We start from the raw sequence: 23,046 nt of genomic DNA on the forward strand, positions 1-23,046 counted from the left end.
TTGGCTTAATTTGTCAAAATAAACTTCTGCAATGTTGTACTTGACAAAATGACATCTTGGAACTGGCTTTATGTTAACCTCAAATCATCAGTAATAATGCTTTACTAGCATATTCCTCTTTGGCCACGGGGCCCTATTGCTTTGCATCTTAAACCATAAGATGAGTAGAACTCGAATCTTTGAGTATTGTGTGGTGGGTGTGTTGTGTAGATCACTCTTTGTTTCAGATCATTTTCGTCTGTCCGCTCCGATTTCGCCCGCCTGCCTCTGAATGCAAAACCATCTGTGGAAGCTGTCAGCGAATATGAGTGTGGCCCCTGAATGAAGTACCAACCCCTTGTGCGCTTGAGCTTAAATCTGATCCCCTCCCCGACGTCCTTCGCAGAAGCCCCGCTCTCTGTGTTTGTGTGTCTTTTTTCTTTTCCCTTTGGTTTCTCAGGTCAGATTGCCTTAAATTGTCTTAATTTATCATCTGGGATTGCCTAACCTGTGATGAAACACTGAGAATCCAGTCACATTAAGATTGAGAGCTGCAAGCTTGTCGCGCTAATACTGCATCACTTCAGTCTCATGGGTGAAGTTAAGTAATTTCGGTTCCCTTTATTTTCTTTAACATACCATGGCTTTAATGTGTAACTCGACATGTTGCATGCACATCAGCTCTGCATAACATTTTATTCGTTAACACACGACATACTGTTCATGAAGTCGTTGTCAAACATTGCAGTAGTATTTGGTCAGGGGGGTTTGGGGGGGGCAACATTCTTCTCTCTTCCTTTCAGATTTCTCGTTCAGCTTAACTTGATACTGAGCCAGGCGACTTAAACCTCTGCAGGGAGTCACGGGATGACTTGGTACAGCAAGCCTCTAGGGAACAATCGTCAATACTTTGAAGAGGTTGCGGTAACGATAACAGTATCGACATAATTTGTCATGGGTGAAAATTGGTATAAGTGGGGGTGGGTGGGCGGGGCTTAAATTGTTTGTCTTTTTTCCATTACAGCTGTAAACCCTGTTCGTTTGACCCGTGAGTCCAGCTGAATTGCAAAGGGGAAAACGGCTTTGAGTATCACCAGAGATGCTGGTATCGTGGCTTTAATGTGGTGAAAAGGATATGTTGGAATCGGTCATGCAACAACTCCGTGTCGTGGGGAATGCTGGGGATTGGGGAAACACTTGTCTCTTTCTTCTAGTTTCAGCCTCGTGACCAAGAGACATTTCCATGTGGTGACAGAAAAAAAAAATATAGCAGCCAGGTGTTGAGAGGTTTTCTTTTACTGGAGGAACAAACTTATCTAGTAATGTTCCTCCAGGTTTTGCTTTTGCCCTTTTTATTACAGCAACAACAAAAAAGCAAAAACCTCTGGTGGTGGCACTCCTGACTCTGTCGGGACAGGGTTCGAGTCCCTGTGGAGACTGCTTTTTATAGTTTGCTGTGTGGGGCGGAGTGATGTAGCATTCAAATATAATTTTTTATCGTAATGTTTCACAATAGGCACTAGCGCTATAATATTTACTCTTCCACATGACGTTTATAACACAAAAGTAACTTCAAAGAAACTTTGAGGTCCGCATTCTCAAGAGCATGTTATAACAAACATTTATTTGCATCTTTGAATTGTAATTTAAATGTTCAAATCTCAAAGAGTGTGAGTGATGGATTAAAATGTCTCTGGCATCAATGAGTTGGTTTTTTGTGTTTTAGTCACTGTTGGTTAAATGTGATTTTACACTTTTATGAGGCGAAGTAAGAAAAGCTGCTGGTTGTCTAGTCCTTTTAAAAATGCAGTTCATTTCCGAAGATATCGATTTTAAACTTCCATAATTTCCAATTCTTGAATATTTCTTCCTTTTTGGCTGCGAGTCACAGGAGCTGGGGAAGCTCATAATGAGCAGCTTAATCAAAAATGATTAGTAATTGGTTAGTCCATCAATTGTGCAACTAATTTATACAGCTGAGAAGTAATTACAAAATGTGATACAAATGTCAATAAAAGTGTTTGCCTTGAAGTCTCTTGTTTTTCCATCATTCTTTGTCATTGACACCACGTACAACACACACCGCTGTTCTCTTAAGTCCTACATTTATTAATTTGTTAAACATTGCAGACACCGTGATGCTGAACCTTTTTGTAGTTTATAAGAATCAATGTTTGTTAGTCGTATTGGTCTAACTGAGGAGCAGTGGGTTGGTATTTTCCTGACAACTAGTTACTATACGCAACGTATAACAACAAAAATAATGAATTGTTCAGGAATGGCTGACAAATGATTAACAAAGTAGTCACCAAGAGCTGTCTTTTGCAAAGCTGGGGTAAAAAATGGGACAAGATGAGAAGTTCTGCATGAAATTAAAGTCTTCTCCGCCCAACACTCGGGTTACGGTCTCCAGTTTACGTAGTCCGCCCTGGGGACGCAAGTGACTAAATGAATGCTATAATGGCCCCACTGACCTCCTGTTTGTGGCAACTTCAATTTAACAGTTGAATTTTGACACTGGGTCGGGCTGTATATGTTTCTTTATCGCCCTTAACAGAATTGCATAATTAAACTGATAATTATGAACACATATTAACACATTTTTCACTAAATCTGAACTATTTCGAGTTCATATTTTGCACTAAAGTTCTTAAAATGAGTAATTCAGTGTTTATAATATATGTATTAAATGCACACAGGGGTATACTGCCATACAATATTTATATAGACTATTTCTTTAATGAATTACCAGAGAATATTAGTCTGAAAAACTGCATAATCCACCAAATGCATGTTTCATAATTTTGCGATGAGCCTGGTGATGCCAGTTTAAAAGAACATGCTATATCATGATATATATTATTGAGATGTGTGAAATTACCTTTATCTAAAGATTTTGACCATATTGCCCCCTCTGAAAGACTTGTGATGAAAGCCTTTTGATAATGAATGTGACATTACCAGATACCACTTAGAGACATTTGTGGTAATGTATAAATAAATGCCATTATTCTATATTGACTTGAACTTCCATAGTGTGGGGGCGGCTTTTGTGTTCAGAAATACCCCGAACAGTTTTGTTAACCTAAGTCTGCTACGTGTCTTCAACTCCTCCTGGCAGCTGTTCCATAGATACACTCCTTTGGCTGAAATAAATTATATTTTGCACTGGTCCTCACTATTTGAATACAGAGATGTTTTGATACCATTTTCCCCTCCTCATACCGATTCTGATACAGAGTACCGATACCAGTGTGTTGAAAAAAGAAAAGCAAAAGATCTGACTGCGCCTGCATGACTGTGACGTGATCATAATTGTGATAAAGCCTGAATCAGGTTAAACCCTTTGTAAAACATGAATGAATAAAGCAGATGAAAGACATTTATTTTTAAATAGAACAGCAACTTAACTCAATTAATATAGGAAGAATTATTAACAAGAACTACTAATAATTGTTAAACTGATTGATTAAAGATTAAGAAGAACCCTGACAGAGCTAATGGAGCTAAACAGTAAATAGATCCTATTTCTAATAGATGACGTGGTATCGATCAGTGCCTGGACTTCAGGACTCGCTGATACCGATATCAGCCCCTTAAACTCATTTCCGGTACTGGTATCAGAATCTGAACAACTCTACTTGAATATACAAGTTTTTATTTGATTGGATTTGATTTAAATTTATTTCAAACATGTAAAAAAGAAAGCAGAAAAGGTCATACAGATGATAATAATAATATTACACAATTTTTCCTTTTTCTTTTTTTGACATTAGAAGAAGTATACACTTCCCTTCCCCACAATCCATTGCTAGTTTCCTCTGCCATACATTTATTATTATCATTTTTGCTTCTTTATTATTTATTTATTTTCCAAACTCATCCACATTTTATTATAACTTCACTGGACAAGTATCCTACAAAATACAATGTATTTCTCATATACTCATATCAAATGTATAATATATATAATATAAAATATTTAATATTATAATTTCTAAAAAAAATAAATCTTACTTAACCGTTCCACCATATACTCGAGTGCGGAACCAATGTGCAGGAACAAACCTTTACACGGAGCCATTTCCCGTCCGCACCATCAGCTATGAGCTAGCCCCTGTTAGCTGTCGGTGTGTTTCGTTCTTCTGTCGCCGCCTGTGTGTGTTTGATGAGGTGTGGAGGAAAGAGGAGATGTGGTCCTTTTTCGCCAGGGATCCTGTCAAAGACTTCGCTTATGAGCTTCTCCCAGACACCCAGGAGAAGTGCGGAATATGGACTCTTCACCGGGGGAAACGAAAGGTAAAAGCGGGCAAACCTCCGCTGATCCTCCGCTAACAGTTAGCTTCACTCCGGAGGCCTGTCAGTGTTCAGCCTGTAGTTACGATGATGCCCCGGTGTTTTATTGTCCCGCTGACATGTCAGGCCTCCACATACATGTCTTGTCTTTCTCACTGAGTCAATGTCAGTGTTTATTTATTTTGTAATAGTTTGTTTTATGCATCGTTCCCGTTTGTTTACCCTCTCGAGACACAGACACGTATTTCTCGCCACGTCACCGCCGAGTTTATAACTGTCACTGGAACAAGTTCATATTTAATCACAATAATAAAGGGAATAAGTTCATATTTAATCACAATAATAAAGGGAATAAGTTCATATTTAATCACAATAATAAAGGGAATAAGTTCATATTTAATCACAATAATAAAGGGAATAAGTTCATATTTAATCACAATAATAAAGGGAATAAGCTCATATTTAATCACAATAATAAAGGGAATAAGCTCATATTTAATCACAATAATAAAGGGAATAAGTTCATAATTAATCACAATAATAAAGGGAATAAGCTCATATTTAATCACAATAATAAAGGGAATAAGCTCATATTTAATCACAATAATAAAGGGAATAAGTTCATATTTAATCACAGTAATAAACGGAACAAGTTCATATTTAATCACAATAATAAAAGGAATAAGTTCATATTTAATCACAATAATAAAGGGAATAAGTTTATATTTAATCACAATAATAAAGGGAATAAGTTCATATTTAATCACAATAATAAACGGAATAAGTTCATATTTAATCACAATAATAAAGGGAATAAGCTCATATTTCATCACAATAATAAAACTTACTTTACCTGACCTATGACTGACTCACCACACATAAACAACTGTCTGGACGTCAACACACACACTGCTGACCAGTCTGTTTATTTATCACTTTTTGTGTTTTACTGTCACTTTACCTTTTTTATTTTTTTTTACTGTGTTCATGGGCTATTATTTTATTTAGTATTTTGCATCTGTTAACTAAGTAACAATGAATTGTGGAGAAAGGGTGGTATTAAATAAGTGTATACTTCGTCCCACTCCTTTTTCGGACAAGTCAAAAAAATGTATTTGATTATTCGTGTATTTCTATGTTTTCTAGCTGTGCAATATCATTATTTTCTAGATGACCTTTTCTGCCTCATGTTTGAAATCAAATCAAATCAAAGATACTTACAAAGCGTTTAATATGATGTTTGAAATATCACCTGTCAGTTGTGTAAGTAAGACATTTCACCCAACCTGTGTCCTCAGACCAATGGAGAGCCAGTGTCCGTGTTTCTGTACGAGGTCGCACAGGGGACGGAGCCGCAAACCCAGCTAGCCAAGGCTGCCTTCAAGCGTATGAAGACCCTGCGCCACCCTAATATCCTGGCATATGTGGATGGATTGGAGGTGTGCTTTTGTGTTTATTTTTGCACCCATCTTTAGCTCTACACACTCACACACACACACTTACACACACACTGCTGTTGTAGTATTCAGAGGAGAATGTCACTCAGCTTGCTTAGTGACACGTTGCAAAAATGGCGAGTGACCTTGTTCTGTCATGTAACGATCATACAATCAGCTCCACTGTCTTGTTTTTCTCTGCATGTTTACGTTCAGATAGAGGTGAGTGTGAATATGCAACTGTATAAGTATAATATTTGTACAACAGCAGACTTGTTTACAGTACAGTATTTTTCCTACCATAACTTCCTTTTCAATGCTACTGTGTGTGTACAAGCCTTTGCTGCGTTTCACTCACTTTAGTTTAGTAGGTCTGGGTAATTATTCAGTAATAACATAACTACCTTTTAATATAAATCTGTGGTGATGAAAAAATAATCGTAATAATACATATTAGATATTGTTGTATAACACTTGGAAAATGAACAGCACAAGCACCAGTTGAAATATGTATACTTAAGTATATATTTTTATATTATTTTTGATACTTTTGTTCAGCTATCAAGTTGCAATAACACTCAATTGTTACATACACATAAAATGATAGTTGGGTTTACTTGCGGTTGTTTCACAGACAGAGAAGAGCTTGTACCTGGTCACGGAGCAGGTGACGCCCCTGGCTGTCCACCTGAAGGCCCAGGCAGAGAAGGGTGGATCCGGAGAACTGGAGGTCTCCTGGGGGCTTCACCAGATCGTGGTAAGGACATGGGAGAGCGCCATCTGATACTTTCAGGGGAGCCATTTCTCTGTAACCCTTTACTCCACTTCTGCCGTTTGCTCCGACCCACAGAAAGCTTTGAGTTTCTTGGTCAACGACTGCCACCTGCTTCATAACAACTTGGGTGTATCGGCCGTTTTTGTGGATCGAGCTGGGGAGTGGAAGCTCGGGGCCCTCGACCATGTGGCCCCTGAGCAGGGTGACCCAAGTGGGGTCTCACTTCCAACCCCCAAGGCTGTCTACCCAGACATGGAGAGATACGACCCCCCAGAGATGTCCAATAGCAGTGGAGAGAAGTGGTGAGTGTAAAAAAAACACAAATTGAGAGAATAATAATAATATGGTGATATCAAGGAAGAAAAGGGGAGCAGCATTAAAGGAATACTTCACATTAATCTTTATTGAAAGTGAGTCATATATGTAGTCGAAATGTAACATAAATTTCTAATATGGTGCCTTCTTGACCGAGAAAAGGCAGAAAGAGCCTATATGGCGCTTGTGAGTTGAAAACAACAACTCCCACAATGCACCTCGTCAGCGACAGGCACGCCCTCTGCCTCGGAAGTAGCAGCAGCAGTAAACGCCTCCTGTTCAGCTTCAGCTGCGTGACGCTATATTGTGGCTTGTAAAGGTAGCCACAAACATCTGATTCAAGCATCAGACCTTCGAAATCCCTTTCTTCCATATCAGACTGAGTACCTTCCGCCATTGTCGTTACTTCACCAGCTTTCTTCACAGCGCCTGTTATCTTAGCTTAGCTTCCAGGTAAGATGGCGGATGTCAGTTGAAAAGTCCCACTCACTGATCTGTAATAGGTCTGTAGCGTCAGTAGGTCCCACCCCTACAGGTGGGCTTCGATTCAATTCAATTTTATTTATAGTGCCAAATCATAACAAAGGCTATCTCAGGACACTTTACAAACTAGATAAAGACCACACTCTATGACTTATTTATGATTAACATAGACCCAACAATTCCCCCGTAGAGTACGGTGGCAACGAAAACCTTCCCTATAACAGGCAGGAACGTCAGACAGACCCAGCTCTGTGGAGGACGGCCATCTGTCTTGACCGGTTTGGGAGGAAGAAAAGGAGAGAGAAGGAGAGAAAAGACAGAGAGAGACAAAGACGGAGACAGACACACTTCCAGTACTGATAATACTATCTGTAGTAATGTGAATATGACTTATATGTTATGGCAGTTAATACAGCAGAATAGTAGAAACAAGCACAGCTAAGGTGATAGATTATAATAGTAGCAGGAAGTGTCATGCAGGACCACGGCAGCAGGCACCACCACGTTCAGCAGAGACCTGCGAGACGACAAAGCACAAACAACTCCTGGGAAGAAGTTGAATTATTAACATGCATTGATGAGACATGAATGATACAGACAGAGAGGAGAGAAGAAAAGTATTATCCCCCGGCAGACTAGGCCTATAGCAGCATCATTAAGCAGAACAAAATCAGCTTAAAAATAACATCATTGCTAAGGGCTCGTAAGCCCTAGCTGTAAGCTTTATCAAAAAGGAAAGTTTCAAGTTTACTCTTAAATATGGGGACAGTGTCGACATCCTGAATAACACTTGGGAGTTGGTTCCACAGGAGAGGAGCTTGGTAGCTGAAGGCTCTGCCTCCCATTCTACTTTTGGAGACTCTAGGAACGACGAGTAGCCCTGCATTCTCATAGCGCAGAGATCTAGTCGGGTAATACGGTACTATGAGCTCTTTAAGATACGACGGAGCCTGACTGGTTTGAAAAATTATAAACTAGTGCTTGTAGTTTCACCAGAGCCAGCCTCTCTAACGCTTCATACTTTAAATGACACAAAATGACGATTCTGACGGCATTTAAAGCAGGCTCTCTCCCGTCTCAGGGGAACATGAGGGAATGATGCACGACTATTCAAAAATATGACTGGATGTCTAACAATACAAATCTTAACGCAAATGGGTGAAGTATTCCTTTAAGAATATTTGAAAGTGCATTAATGACAGAACGAGATTCGGTTACTGGGTTGATGAGATATTAAACCCTGGTTACTCCCTAGTGTTCTGTAGAAACTTCTGTATTGAACTGTGTTTGTTGCAGGGCTGGGGAGGTGTGGCGGCTGGGCTGCCTGATCTGGGAGGTATTCAACGGGCCACTACCTCGCACGTCCTCGCTGCGTTCACTGGGAAAGGTGTGGCCCCTCAAAAGCTTTGATTTATTGCCCCACCATTATTTACACATAATGATAATTACAATAAACTCCAGTATTCAGCATTTGCTGAAAATGAGAAATAGTTTTGTAAGACACATACAGATGACTGTATTGTTTATTGAGCACTAAAGAGCGGACATTTTGCTCATGTAAAGAAGAAGCATTTTTAAACTGAACTAGAGAAGAGTTAGCACTGACTGCACTTCCTAAGTTGCCTTCAAGCAAGGACTGTAACCTTCAGTTGCTTCATGGTTTCCGTGACAACTGAAAGGAACCTTTTGTTTGTGAAGTGTTGCTCACAGTCTTGTGTTCTCGTGCGTCCTCTTTGGGCCTACAGATCCCCAAGGCCCTGGTCCCTCATTACTGTGAGCTGGTGGGGGCCAACCCCAGAGCTCGGCCAAACCCCGCCCGCTTCCTCCAGAACTGTAGAGCCTCCGGGGGATTCCTCAGCAACAGCTTTGTGGAGAGCAACCTTTTCCTGGAGGAGATACAGGTCCACAGATTTGCATAAAGACGTGTATAACTGTGGTGTTTGTATTCAAACCTCACCGGTAAATAATATCACTGGAATTCAAACTTTTTCTCTCAGATCAAGGAGCCGGCTGAGAAGCAGCAGTTCTTCCAGGATCTGAGTGAAAATCTGGACTCTTTCCCTGAAGACTTCTGTAAACACAAGGTCCTCCCACAGCTGCTCACCGCCTTCGAGTTTGGCAATGCAGGTTCTGTAATCCTCACACCTCTTTTCAAGGTGAGTCTTTCAGTTTTCACACCTTATTGAATACCAGGCCGTTAATTTAAAACATTAAATTACAGTAAAACATAAACAACCATTCTTCCAAACAAAGTGGTAATATCTTCTTATTTGAAAGTTGTACCTCAACTTTTAATTTCTTGTTCTCTCTGTGTGTCTGTCAGGTGGGGAAGTTCCTGTCAGCAGAAGAGTACCAACAGAAGATAATCCCTGTTATCGTGAAGATGTTCTCCTCCACAGACAGAGCCATGAGGATACGACTGCTGCAGCAGGTATATAAGGCCTATTTCATCTGACCACTGTGAATCTCCTGCAGGGATCCAGGGACATGTTGGTTGTCTTTTTATTGTTGTGTACCATTCTAGCAAGAATGCAACATTTTGCAGCTCTAGAGCAAGGAACGAAAAATACAAGAAAGAAGAAGGATAGAAATATAAAATACAGCAGGAAATGATCTGCTGCTTTTCGAGCTGTGTTAGAGGTTAAAAACAATGATTTTCTCTAAAGATGTTTCTTCTCTCTGTCTCAGATGGAGCAATTCATTCAGTATCTGAACGAGGCAGCGGTCAATTCCCAGATTTTCCCTCACGTTGTTCACGGCTTCACAGATACCAACCCCGCCATCAGAGAACAGACTGTAAAGGTAGTTGGCACGCTTTAAACACAACCACAAGCCATGATGTCATTACGTATTAAGGCTGAACCTGATGTTGTCGTCATCCTGTAGCCATAACTCTTCTCTGTCTCCCCCTCTCACCCTCCAGTCTATGTTGCTGATGGCTCCCAAGCTGAATGAGACCAACCTGAACCAGGAGCTGATGCGTCACTTTGCCCGGCTGCAGGCCAGAGATGAACAAGGCCCAATCCGGTGCAACACCACCGTCTGCCTGGGCAAGATCGCCTCTTACCTCAATGCAGGGGTAAAGTACAACTACACCATTGTGCTACACTTAATTTATTTAATGGAGTGGTTAAAAAACACTTAAACCATAGATCAGTAAAGAATCTGTACAAATGGAAGAATTTAAATATCCCTCTCTACACAGACTCGTCAACGCGTTCTGATTTCGGCCTTCTCACGAGCAACTAAAGATCCCTTCCCAGCTTCACGCTCAGCCGGCGTCCTTGGCTTCGCTGCCACACACAACTTCTACGGCGTAACAGAGATCGCAGCCCGTATCCTGCCCACCCTCTGTGCCATTACTGTTGACCCAGATAAGAGCGTCAGGGACCAGGTAAACATGACCAATGCAGATTTGCGACTGCACTTTTCTTTCTTACGGCATCTTTTACACTTGACTGCACAGCATCTTCATTGCTGCGAAGATAAGAAAATGGTTTGCCTTACCTTTGCCATTTAGCTACTCAATATTGAATGTATGTATATAAAGAGTATTTCGATTATTCACCAGCAGCACAATGCTTCAGTTTTCATTTTTTGTCATCACTAGAATATGCTGATGTATTTCTGCTTAAGATGGTTTCTGCCTTTCTCTATTACCCAGGCATTTAAAGCCATCAAGAGTTTCCTTTCCAAGCTGGAAACCGTGTCGGAAGACCCCACCAAGCTGGCCGATATAGGTATATAACACTGCACTGAGCTGCAGAGTCTTCCTTGAGAATTAAAACTATAAAGCAGGAAGGAAACCAGTAATTACATGTTACTATTCGTTTACGTACCCTGCTCGTTTTCTGGGGTTATATTTCTAAAAAAAACAAAAAACTCGAAACCCTCTCTCCTGTCCGTCCTGCAGAAAAGGATGTATCGTCGTGTGCTCAAGCTGCAGGTGCCTCTTCCAGCTGGGCCGGCTGGGCCGTGACCGGCATGTCCTCCATAACTTCTAAGCTGATCCGCAACGCTCCAGGGACAGAGGGCAGCGCGGCAGCTGAGGACAGTGAGACTGCCAACGCCACCGACCCTACCAGTGCCACTGATGGAGCTCCTGCACCTGGTAGGGTTGTCACTTAATTGGTTTGAATGCTACTACATTGTTGTATTTAACAGTTTAAAAAAAGAGGATTGAAATTGATGCTGCAGAACCAGAGATGCCATCTTTTACTTCCAAACAATCTTCCTCCTTGTCAAAACCTGGCGCCTACCGTATTTTTCGGATTACAAGTCGCTCCGGAGTATAAGTCTCACCAGCCGAAAATGCATAATAAAGAAGGAAAAAAACATATAAAAGTCGCACTAGAGTATAAGTCGCATTTTTGGGGGAAATGTATTTGATAAAATCCAACACCAAGAATAGACATTTCATCTTGAAAGGCAATTTCAAATGAAAATAGAATAGAGAACAACATGCTGAATAAGTGTACGTTATATGACACATAAACAAGGAACTGAGAACGTGCCTGGTATGTTAACGTAACATATTACGGTAAGAGTCATTCAAAAAACTATAACATATAGAACATGCTCTATGTTTACCAAACAATCTGTTACTGCTAATCACTAAATCCAATGACCTCTTCTTCCTCGGTGTCACTTCTGAACAACTCCGCCAACTCCAAGTAGCATCTTTTTTTTCACAATGCACTTCTGCCATGACCCGCCCCCGCCGAACTTTGATTGGTTGACGTGTGTGTGTGACGATTGCTGATATACGCCTAGTCTCTTACATGACTGACATAAATAATAGCCCGGGCATTTATTTGATATTTTACGGTAATGTGTTAATAATTTCACACATAAGTCGCACCCGCGGCCAAACTATGAAAAAAACTGTGACTTATAATCCGAAAAATACGGTACTTTACCCACAATTCAACTTGACTGTGAACAGTCTGAGATTAAGTTGTGTTATGCTGGTAGTATCTAATGTGGCTTAAAGTCGTTAACCTCAAGCAGAGATGAGGAGCAACTGCATGGGTCTGATAAGCTCAAGTGACATCACATGAGCCAATTTGTCAGATTTTGTGCCACAGAATACAACTTTGTCACGTGTTTTGTCTTTCATTTTGATGTGCAAACGAAGTTAAAAGAAAAAGTCCTAAATATGCTATCTGAAACCATATCTTGGGCTTTTCCTGTTTTCCCAGGTTCTGAAGACAAAACGCCACAAGAATCTATGACTCACCATGCTGCCTCTAGTCCTATCAACCATTCACAGTCTCACGAAGTAACCGGCAACGATGACGAGCCAATAGGAGACCGCTGGGATGACGAGGAGGACTGGGGAAAGTTGGAGGTAATATATTATTGAGATACAAACGTGCATGTGAGAGTATTTGTATTTTATTGTTTTTTTGTATTATTTGCCATTTTAAATCTCATATATGGTCTTATAGGAACCAGAGAAAGCTCAGACGGAGCAGGATGACTGGAGCGCTGACTGGTCGGCATCATCCAAAAAGAAGGCCAGTGACAAAGGAGTATGAGCTCTTTAATTTGGATCCAATACACAATTACTACCTTTACTGCTAATAACTAGGGGTGTAAGAAAATAGTGATGCACTTGAGTATCGTGATACTGTGTCGATTCTCAAAAACACTATTAATTAATAGTTTACATGCAGAGATTTGTGGCAGACTGGTTAATTTTGCGACACCTAGACAGCAGTGTTGTAATGCATCTTCAGCTGTTTGGCTCTTCCACTCCAGTGTAACAACATGTGCATATCATGGCGTGTTCTTTTATATTTTGACAGTTTTCCTAAAATGAAAACAAAATCGGAACAAGGTATTGTCAGTGTGCAGGATTTATTTTGTTCTTTCACCCTCAGTTTGTGATTTGATGCAGCTGCCTGTGAGATTTTATGGATCTCAAGAACTTTGTTGTCAGTGTTCTCTGCGTAGATAAAATGGTAGCCTGTTATATTATTCATTTCAGTCTTTTATCCTCTCTGTGACATCTAGGTGGGCCGGTCGTCGTCCTCCATGGCAGTGAAGAAACAGAGCGCCGACTGGAGCAGCTCAGGCTGGGACGCAGATGACAGCTGGTCCAACGAGAAGGAAGGACAGGGTCAGAGCTCTGCGGGCGAGGAAGGCTGGGGCAACGACTGGGCGGAGGAGGACACAGACACGACTTTGGCCAATACGACGCTCCCCCTGCCAGAAGGCGTGCGATTAGCCAGCGAGTACAACTGGGACAGCGGCAGCTCAGCCACCAAGGGGACCAGTCAGAATGACCTGTTCGCCAGCGTGTCCCAGAGAAACACAGCTGGCACTGCTGCCATGGTGGGGACTGAGGCAGAGAGACAGATTTAAAAAGCGTTGCTTAGATTTTAACAGAATGTCAGACATGGGAAATCTTGAAAACTATAAATAGGGATAAAAATGATTAATCCTGGTTCATTCACAGATTTAAAGGGTTCCAAGTCTGCATAGTAAGCTTTTCATGCTGCTGATGTGCAAAACTGTGCCCAAATATTTTTAACATTATGTAATCATCAGATCTACAAATGAAGGCAGATGGAGAGCTGTTACATGATATTGAAAGTTACCGTAAGCAGCTGGGCATAAAAATGAACCCCCTGCTTTAAAGGAATAGTTTGACTTTTGGGAAAAAATACTTAGATGGTGAAATAAGTTAGATGAGAAGATCAACTTCGCTCTTCTATCGGTACAATAAATGTAGAGCTCAAACAGGGAAAATGAATTCACCAGCACCTCTGAAGCGCTAAACTTGGCACGTTACATATCATTTGTCTAATCTGTACAACCACGTTGTTTTTTGGGAGGGGGGGTTTGCGTGAAAGTTATTCAGAGCTAAGCTAGCTGTTTCCACCTGTTTCATGTCTTTATACTAAGCTAAGCTAGTCCCCTGCTGGCTCTAGCATGATTAAGTGTACAGACGAGAGTGAAATTGATATTCTCATGTAACTCAGCAAGAAAGGGAATGCTCTTCCTCTAAATAAATTAAAAATACTGCATGCTGTTGAGAAGTTGAAGTTGAAATGAGAGAATTAGAAATATCTTGACAGCACTTCCGTAACGTAACGTGACGTGTGTTGTGTTCTCTTCTTGTCAGACTGGAGATGGCTGGACTGCAGAGGCAACAGGAGACTGGGGAGCTGAGGAGAGCTGGGAGTCCGTGGATGGGAACCAGGGTAAGTCTCTCAGCTGGCCAAAAATATGAACGTTTATGTCACACGACTGGACCATTTGTACTGGGAAAATCTTCTGTATTTACGCTAATAATGCATTTCCGCCGTGTGGTACAGCACGACTCTACACGTTTTGGTTTTCCATTAGCAAAGGTTGTGGACAGTGTTTGTTTAGTACGGCCTCACCTGAGGGTCTAAGCGAGTTGAGTCGATATAAGAAGGTGGTTAATCACTGATTGGTCATTTGTCACTAGCGCGACACAGGATATCCTGCACAGTACCAGCGATTTTTAAATAGCCAAGCTAACATAAATAGTGGCAAAAAAAAGTATGTATTCACTTGACCCAGTTTTTTCAAAAATGGCAGCCTGCAAAACTACACCAGGCACTACTCCTGTAAAATGAACAAAGTGAAGACATTGTTGCTGAGGAGGAGTGTTGCATCGATGATGTCAGGGCAGTTAAACTGGACTAGAAACACAGAGGCTGTCTACAAAAAAGGCCAAAGTGGACTCTTCTTCCTGAGGGGGCTGAGGTCCTTTAACATCTGCCGGACGATGCTGAGGATGTTTTATGAGTCTGTTGTGGCCAGTGCGATCTTCTTGGCTGTCACATGCTGGGGCAGTGGGCTGAAGGTCGCAGACAACAACAGACTGAACACACTGTTCAGGAGCGCCAGTGATGTCGTGGGGGAGGAGCTGGACACCCTGACGACCGTTGCAGAGAGGAGGATGCTGTCCAGGCTCCGGTCTATCCTGGACAATGTCTCCCACCCTCTCTCAACACACTGGCCCAGCAGAGGAGCACCTTCAGCAGAAAACTCCTGGCACCCAGATGAACCACAGAGCGCCAAAGGAAATCTTTCCTGCCTGTGGTCATTAAACTATACAATGCACCCCTTGGGGAGTCTGTCACTACCTCTATGTAATATGGACTCAATCAATAACAGCTGTTCTTTTTGCACATTTTTACAGTACTTTGCACTTAGCTTTTTGTTATTACAGTACTTTTGATCTGTATATATAACTATTGTAAATTTAATATTTTATATATACTATATATATATATACATAAACACACAGTTTTATATTTCTGTTTTTACAAATATGTTATCTGTATAATATTGTTTTATTTAAACATGTTTGTATAGCTGGAGTTTGAAAGAAAAACAATTTCCCCCTGGGATTATTAAAGTATTACTGATTTCTCGAGGCATATGACGATCAGCTGAGAATCCTCCCTGCAAGGAAGGAGGAAGGACTATCTGCATTAGAAATAAAAAGAGAAAAGAACTGGTATCAAAAGTGGAAATGATGCACAATGTTCTCGTTAGATGATCAATTACTAACATACTGTCTTTATTGCCAACCAGGTCTCAGCAAAGCCGAGCTGTCCAAGAAGAAACGGGAGGAGAGGAGGAAAGAGCTGGAGGCGAAACGGGCGGACCGCAAAGCCGCTAAAGGTCCTCTCAAACTAGGCGCACGCAAGCTGGACTGACGGGGCTGCAAAGGAAGATTTAAGGGTGGGGATGGAGAGGGAGGAACATGGACCACAGTGACTGACCTCAGACCAGTAGATGGAGACTCGACATTCCACAAAGGACCAGAAAGAAAGAAGTGTAAGCAGCAAAGAAATTCCTGCGAACAGTCGGAGGAAATCGTTACTGACGGTCAGTAGATGACCTTCCGCTCCGGGATTCTCTTCCTTCATTCAGACACAGACAGAGAGATGGGTGGAAAAGTATCCCTGTGCTTTATGAATGCATTATTGTGGTCGGAGCTGAAACAGACACACAGAAAAATAGCAGCACTCTCTGCAGCCCGAGTTGAACACACAAAATGCCCCCCACCCCCCCACACACACTTTTTTTTAATACATAACTCGTAAAGTTGCAGTTGTAAAGTAAATGTATATAAATGGTGCATCTTGTCTTACAATCCCATGATTTTTTTTTAAAGAATTAAGAAATATATATAACAGACTTAATAGAATCATTTATTCTGAATATTCTCGCACACACACACGCACACACACACACAGTGGATATGAATGTTTTAGTTCAGCTGTCACTCATTTACAGAATTAAGACTTAAAATCAATCCATGCATGCACTTATGTATTTGTGCAGCCTAACGAAAGGCTTCATGGCAGAGTTTACTTTGCACATTCAACACTGTATTTTCCTGAACTGAACTGAGTGGGGACACATTTGACGGCTCACAGATGTGATGTGCCGCGTGCACTGCAGACACACGAAGGAAAGAAGACGTTAAAATTGATGCTGGTGAACTGGTTTCAAAGGGGAAATCAATTAATGTGTTTACATACCTTTTTGTTCCTGTGTCCTATAGTGGCGCTGTGGTGGAGGGATTATGAAACCAAATGAATTTTACTTTTTGTAATCTTCTGAAGGTTCCCCTTTCAATCATGCGGATTCCACTGAAATGTTTTTGGGATCATCTGAGCAAGTAACGCCTACCCGCCATCAGTCGTTGTTGACACTTATTGGGTAAAGGAGTTCCCTGAAAGTTCCTCTTTTATTTGTGCCTTTATTTAATAAAGCAGAGATGCTCTGTAGGATCACATCAAACAGCTCAAGTTCCCCCCAGCAGATTCTGTTTTCATCAAACCTTTCAGTGTAACCCCTGTATGTCTGTGTTGGATCAAGTTAGGGTGCTAAACTGATGCCCGCCACAAGTCAAACGCTGGTAAAAGATACAAGATATAGAAGGTAGAGTTGCTTCACTCATCGGCCAAAAACACAGCGGTGGTCTACTGAGTGGCTGGTGACTTTTGAACAGTGGCCCTGCAGAAGAGGTTTGGGAACCACTTCCATACAAGATGCTGTAAAGACACAACAGCCGTCACGACTGGAGCTCATGTCCTGGTATGTTCAGGTCAGGTGCACTGAGGAAGACTGGACCTTTGACTGAGAATCCAAATCATGTAGCATGTGAGCTTTTCTGGAAATAAACACAAGTAAGATAAATGTATGTTTCTTCTTTAAGTTAGGGGCTGTAGGCATCTTCCTCTGCAGCTAACGCATGAGTCAAGAATTTAGGCAGGAAAGGAGGACGGGGCATCTGTATAATTTCTCTCCTTTGTTTATGACCTAAGAACCTGTTTTCTCGTGGGTCCTTAACAAAGCAAAGAAAACGTACATCAGGCAAAGAAAGAAAGAAAACGCTGACCTAGCTCTACGGCGGACACCCATCTGTCTTGACCGTGTGGGGGGAGAAAGAACAAAAAAACATTCTCATTCGTCTCTTACAGCTTCTGTAGAAAGTAGAGTTTGGAGTTTGTGGACTAGAAAAAAAGCCATAAGATTCTCTAAAATCTGCAGAGATGGCCCGGGACGTAAAGCGGCAACAAATGCAATGTAAAAATAAAAGGTTCAGTGGTAAAATGATGTCTTATCTACAACACTAAAATTAATATAATGCACATGCTGCTTCTAATTAAAATGCTGAGATACAAATGAACAAAAGTGACGGGGGAGAGGAAAGTAAGTGTTAAAACCAAGATTAAATGAACTCTAAACAGAATCACACAAATTATTCTTTATTCAAACAATTACAAACAATTAAATGTCGGAGACAAAGTGTTATGAACTCTAGTTAGCTTGTGAACTTATTAGAGATGACGTTTCATAAGAAAAACTGAGTTAGTTCACAAGTCTTTCAGTCACCGCTCATCAAAGTGCATTTGACATCTCATGACATAGTATGGTCATGTTAGCTCATTTTGATTATATAAAATATTATTCTTGTCTAGATTTGACTCAAGTAGTAAAGTATTTTGTTTTTCTAAATAGAAAAGACCCCCCCCCCCATCCTTCACAACCCAAAATATCGACATACATCTTAATCTTCAGTTCATATTAAAACTTTTAAACATTTCTCATCTTGTCAGCTTAATTAGTGGAAATACTTTTCGAATACTGTGCTTGCGTGTGAAAAATGCAGCCCCTTGAAAGCTTTGCATTGTTATTCAATATCTAAGTAAAATCATCTGAATCAATAAAGTGTCTATCAATCTACCCGTCTATCTAAACCAAATAAGGCATGAGGGATATATGGCAGTAAAGTTTTCTGTGAGTGATCGTGATAATCTCTTCATCCAGTCCCTGAACAGGCGACCCGGGGCGTCCATCACTGTGTGTCCTTCTTTTCTTTCTTTCCGCCTCCAAACAGAGCGCCCGCCAGAGCCACGATACCCACGCCCACCAGCGCAGCCATGCCTGCGACCATCACTGTTTCTCCCACTTTACGCACCTGCAGATGGAAACACACACCTGTTATCCACAACTTTGGGTAATATCAGACATATTAGGACGTGTTTTAGCTTGTTTTTCCCCTTTACTTTTATAATGTAATGGCCAGAATAATGTAGACGATGCTGTTGTAAAGGTTTAACGGATGAAGTGATACTTTTTTCCTCACAGTGAAAACAAGCCTCTGTAGTACGAAGGTCAAGCTTGAGGGAAAAAATGAGGAGGAAGGTTATTTTATGTATATTGCATTTTGAAATGTCAAGAATGTTTGACTTTCTTTTCAAAATGCGAAGTAAAAAAACATCTTCCTCTGTATTTTTAATTTTTTTTATGCCTGGCACCAAAACTGAAAATCTGGTCCTAATGATCGTCCGTAGCCTACTAGGAATATATTATCACTGACATGACGACTTTCACCTTGCCTGCTTCCTGAAAAAAATATATAAATTAGCTCATTTTGTGATTCAAATTTAAGCACTTTCCCAGCATTTCCAGCACCTCTCAGTTGTGGTAAATTACATATTTATAAACAGTATAAACAGTATAGTAATTATTGCACTTCCTCATCACATTAACTCAGATGTTTCCAGACAGACAGACAGACACACACAGGATTACTATATGAACTAAATTTCAAGCAGTTTCAAGAACAAAATCCGAGCATGTACATATTTGGTGTATTTATGTTTTTTCTGAACAAAAAACAGTCTTTTGCGTAAAGGACTAACGCGGGTCTACCGACCTGCCGGGACTCAGCTTTTCCATAGCGCAGCTCGTTTGCAAAGTGCTCACAGTTCCCCCTGAAGACGCAGTACGGCAGCTCACTGCCCACCATCGCACAGGCCTCCCTCACGATGACGCGAGCCGGGCGGGGCTCGTACTTCTCGTCCAGGCTGTTGTTGATTTCCCACTTGTCGGTTCCCACCACATCCCACAGCTCCTGTCTCTTCACTATGGCCTTATCAGCCAGAACAGACATCATACTGTTGGCTCCTGCACCCGGGGCCTCAGCTATGAATAAATAAAGAAACAAGGAATTACTTATGCACTGAGTATTGAAACATGAGTGTTTTTTTTAATTAATATTGGGCACATTTTTTGTTCCAGGCTGAGAGAGGGGGGTGTGTGTGTGTGTGTGTGTGTGTGCGTGCGTGCACTCACAGGGTTGTGCCAAGTGGACAATGAAGCCATCGCCAACATACACAGCCCAGTGCTGATAGGAGCCCCGGAAGATCTCAATCAAGTCCCCAACCTCTGGTTTCACATCATACTTGGATTGAAACGGACAGAAAAGAATGTTTGGTATGCAACAAAGAAGACTTGTATTGGGCTATAAATAAAACTGACTTGACTTGACTTGAAAACGAAAATAAATACCTTGGACACACACCATACAAGTTGAATAATGACACGTAATAGCTTTAACACAACACAAAAACAGTCTAATTTTCTATATCTGATGAAGTGATCTTCTACTAACCAGTGTCGGGGCCATGTCAGTGTTTCTCTCGTCCTTAAACCTTGGACTAGTTTGACTTTCAGCTCCTGCAGGAACAAGAAAAGCACACAACAGAAAATAAAAATTAAAGTAAAAATAGTCTTTTATCCCTTTGGTGATAAAGTATCGGTGTGTTTTTGGGTTTGCTCTAGATTTAGTAGATTAGATTTGATGTGCCAGAGGGATCTTTGTTTTCACTGCCTGTACCCATAGCAACACAGAGAAACAGATACAGTGCACAGCTAGCAACATGTACTATAAATATACACATAGCATATATATTATTTGTATTACTACTATTTTTTATTATTTGTATTATTATTATTAGAAGTAGTAGTAGTATTACTATTATCATTAATGTTATTGTTATTATTATTATTTGTATTATTAGAAGTAGTAGTAGTATTACTATTATCATTAATGTTATTGTTATTATTATTATTTGTATTATTAGAAGTAGTATTACTATTATCATTAATGTTATTGTTATTATTATTATTTGTATTATTAGAAGTAGTAGTATTACTATTATCATTAATGTTATTGTTATTATTATTATTTGTATTATTAGAAGTAGTAGTAGTATTACTATTATCATTAATGTTATTGTTATTATTATTATTTGTATTATTAGTAGTAGTAGTAGTATTACTATTATCATTAATGTTATTGTTATTATTATTGTTTGTATTATTAGAAGTAGTAGTAGTATTACTATTATCATTAATGTTATTTGTATTATTATTAGAAGTAGTAGTAGTATTACTATTATCATTAATGTTATTGTTATTATTATTATTTGTATTATTAGAAGTAGTAGTAGTATAACTATTATCATTAATGTTATTTGTATTATTATTAGAAGTAGTAGTATTACTATTATCATTAATATTATTATCATTATTATTAGTTGTTTTTTTATTATCTATAGTATAACTATTGTTGTTTTATCATTTGTATTATTAATATTATTATTAATAATACTGTCATTATTTGTATTATTATTATTCTCATTATTATTTGTATTATTATTATTATTATAACTATTATTATTATATCATTTGTATTTGTATTATTACTATTATTATAATTTGTATTATTATTATAACTATTAGTATTTTATCATTTGTATTATTATTACTATAATAATAATAATAATAATTACTATAATAGTAATAATAATATTATTATTACCTTCATAAAAAGGAGGATATGTGGCATGACTGTTGTAATAGTTTTAACTAACTGAATCCATTTATTGACCATTTATGTCCAAAGAAGCATTGGGAATTTAAAGGTAAAGTTTGTGTATGTTTTCGTCTTTGAATTTAGATAATGTTATAAATAAATAAATAAACCACCTACTCGTGACTTTAGATGCTTTAATAAAGACGTCTGAACCCGTTTTAACTATAATCTCCATAGCGACGACAGCTCACGCTAGCCGGAAGCTAACAGTGTTGTTTGTCGCAGCAGCTGTAAAAACAAAAGTCTCTGCTGACATCAGGGCCATCGCATGTAAAAATGTTTATTAGTCGCTCCTCTTACCTTTGAGCCCCGGGTCCACAGCTCGCTCCTGTCGCACAGACAGAAACAGAAACACCGACACCAGAGCACCAGAGCTCAGCGATCAGCTGACTGTTGCTCTTTGGGCCGCGGCTCGTGTCCTTCACAATAAAAGCGCCAGGTAACAACATTAGAATAAATACAGAATACAAATTGATTGCTGTTTCTGGTTTGTAATTTTCTGTTATCAATTATTTTAAATAAATAAAAAATAATAAATATTTATAAATAATATATTTTTTAAATAAATAATAATATTTGTTTGACACAACACTGACAGGTGTGTCTGTTATCTAATTTATTTTAAATACGAATATATAAGTAATAATAATGATAATATAATAATAATAATACGCTTATAATATTTGTTTGAAATAACACTGACAGGTGTTTCTGTTCTATAATGTTTTGCTATCTAATTTATTTAAAATACAAATATATAAGTAATAAAAATAAAAAGTTATAATAATAATAATAATACGGTTTTAATAATTGTTTGGCACAACACTGACAGGTGTTTCTGTCCTGTAAGTTTCTGTTATGGATTTATTTAAATAAAAATAATTACAATTGTTTAACATAACACTAACGGGTGTGTCTGTTATCTAATTTTTTTTTTTTTTTTTTAAGTAATAATAAAGTTATAATAATTGTTTGGCATTACACTGACGGGTGTTTCAGTTCTGTAATTTTCTGTTGTCTATTTTTTTTAATAAAAAATAAATAAGTAATAGTTATAATAATAATAATAATGTCAAGTGCTCTGACTGCAGCTTGCTTCAGAAGATTTCAACTGGACTTCACTTAATGACCAGGAATGAATTCTTTCTTTTATTTTGAAAAGTTGCCATAAAAACCTTAAACACAACCACAAATAGATCTAGAAAATATATCCCAATACTAAATCAACATAACACAAGATAAAAAATAATAATTTAAAACCCAATCTTAAACCTAGAAACCAATCTCGAGAATATGTAGAAAGGAAACCTCATACTTAAAGCAAACAAGAGAAAACAAGACATTTGATCACTATTCAATAATAATTTTAGCAGCTTTAAACTCCTATAAACACACACAATCCATTCTTTTAGCTTTTTAACCTGTCAAAGTATTTTAAAATACATTAGTTTTGAACTATTTTTAAACCTACATGGTTTTAAATATGACATTGTATTATTATATGAATGTGATAACAGGATGTACTACTTATAAAT

At 39.2% G+C, this 23,046-nt stretch overlaps 2 protein-coding genes across 2 annotated transcripts; one reads left to right on the forward strand and one right to left on the reverse strand.

Moving 5' to 3' along the window:
* Positions 1–4,117: 4,117 nt before the first annotated feature.
* On the forward strand, positions 4,118–17,365 carry scyl1 (SCY1-like, kinase-like 1). Its single transcript, XM_083915826.1, has 18 exons — positions 4,118–4,278; positions 5,574–5,714; positions 6,346–6,468; positions 6,562–6,788; positions 8,581–8,671; positions 9,030–9,185; positions 9,282–9,440; positions 9,608–9,715; positions 9,973–10,086; positions 10,208–10,363; positions 10,490–10,678; positions 10,949–11,024; positions 11,198–11,395; positions 12,486–12,634; positions 12,735–12,818; positions 13,303–13,623; positions 14,417–14,495; positions 15,865–17,365. Exons 1-18 carry the CDS (start codon positions 4,171–4,173, stop codon positions 15,987–15,989), a joined length of 2,604 nt encoding a protein of 867 aa, XP_083771952.1. The 5' UTR covers positions 4,118–4,170; the 3' UTR covers positions 15,990–17,365.
* Positions 17,366–18,037: 672 nt separating this feature from the next.
* Positions 18,038–21,919, reverse strand: LOC310948380 (phospholipase A and acyltransferase 3-like). The gene is made up of 5 exons (XM_083915472.1): positions 21,812–21,919; positions 20,246–20,310; positions 19,927–20,035; positions 19,508–19,776; positions 18,038–18,766 (listed from the first exon to the last, which is right to left on the reverse strand). The coding sequence occupies exons 2-5, from the start codon at positions 20,258–20,260 to the stop codon at positions 18,644–18,646; spliced, it is 516 nt and encodes a 171-aa protein (XP_083771598.1). The 5' UTR covers positions 20,261–20,310; positions 21,812–21,919; the 3' UTR covers positions 18,038–18,643.
* Positions 21,920–23,046: the final 1,127 nt, after the last annotated feature.

The sequence above is a fragment of the Echiichthys vipera genome (assembly GCF_963691815.1).
Source record: "Echiichthys vipera genome assembly, chromosome: 6".
NCBI lineage: Eukaryota > Metazoa > Chordata > Actinopteri > Perciformes > Trachinidae > Echiichthys > Echiichthys vipera.

Coding starts and splice junctions, on each gene's coding strand:
- scyl1 (XM_083915826.1), top strand. CDS start 4,171: ATGTGGTCCTTTTTCGCCAGGGATCCTGTCAAAGACTTCGCTTATGAG. Junction 9,716..9,972: donor GGATACGACTGCTGCAGCAG/GTATATAAGGCC, acceptor TCTCTGTCTCAG/ATGGAGCAATTCATTCAGTA. Junction 13,624..14,416: donor CAGCTGGCACTGCTGCCATG/GTGGGGACTGAG, acceptor TCTTCTTGTCAG/ACTGGAGATGGCTGGACTGC.
- LOC310948380 (XM_083915472.1), bottom strand. Junction 19,777..19,926: donor TGTCCACTTGGCACAACCCT/GTGAGTGCACGC, acceptor ATTTATTCATAG/CTGAGGCCCCGGGTGCAGGA. Junction 18,767..19,507: donor GAAAAGCTGAGTCCCGGCAG/GTCGGTAGACCC, acceptor TTCCATCTGCAG/GTGCGTAAAGTGGGAGAAAC.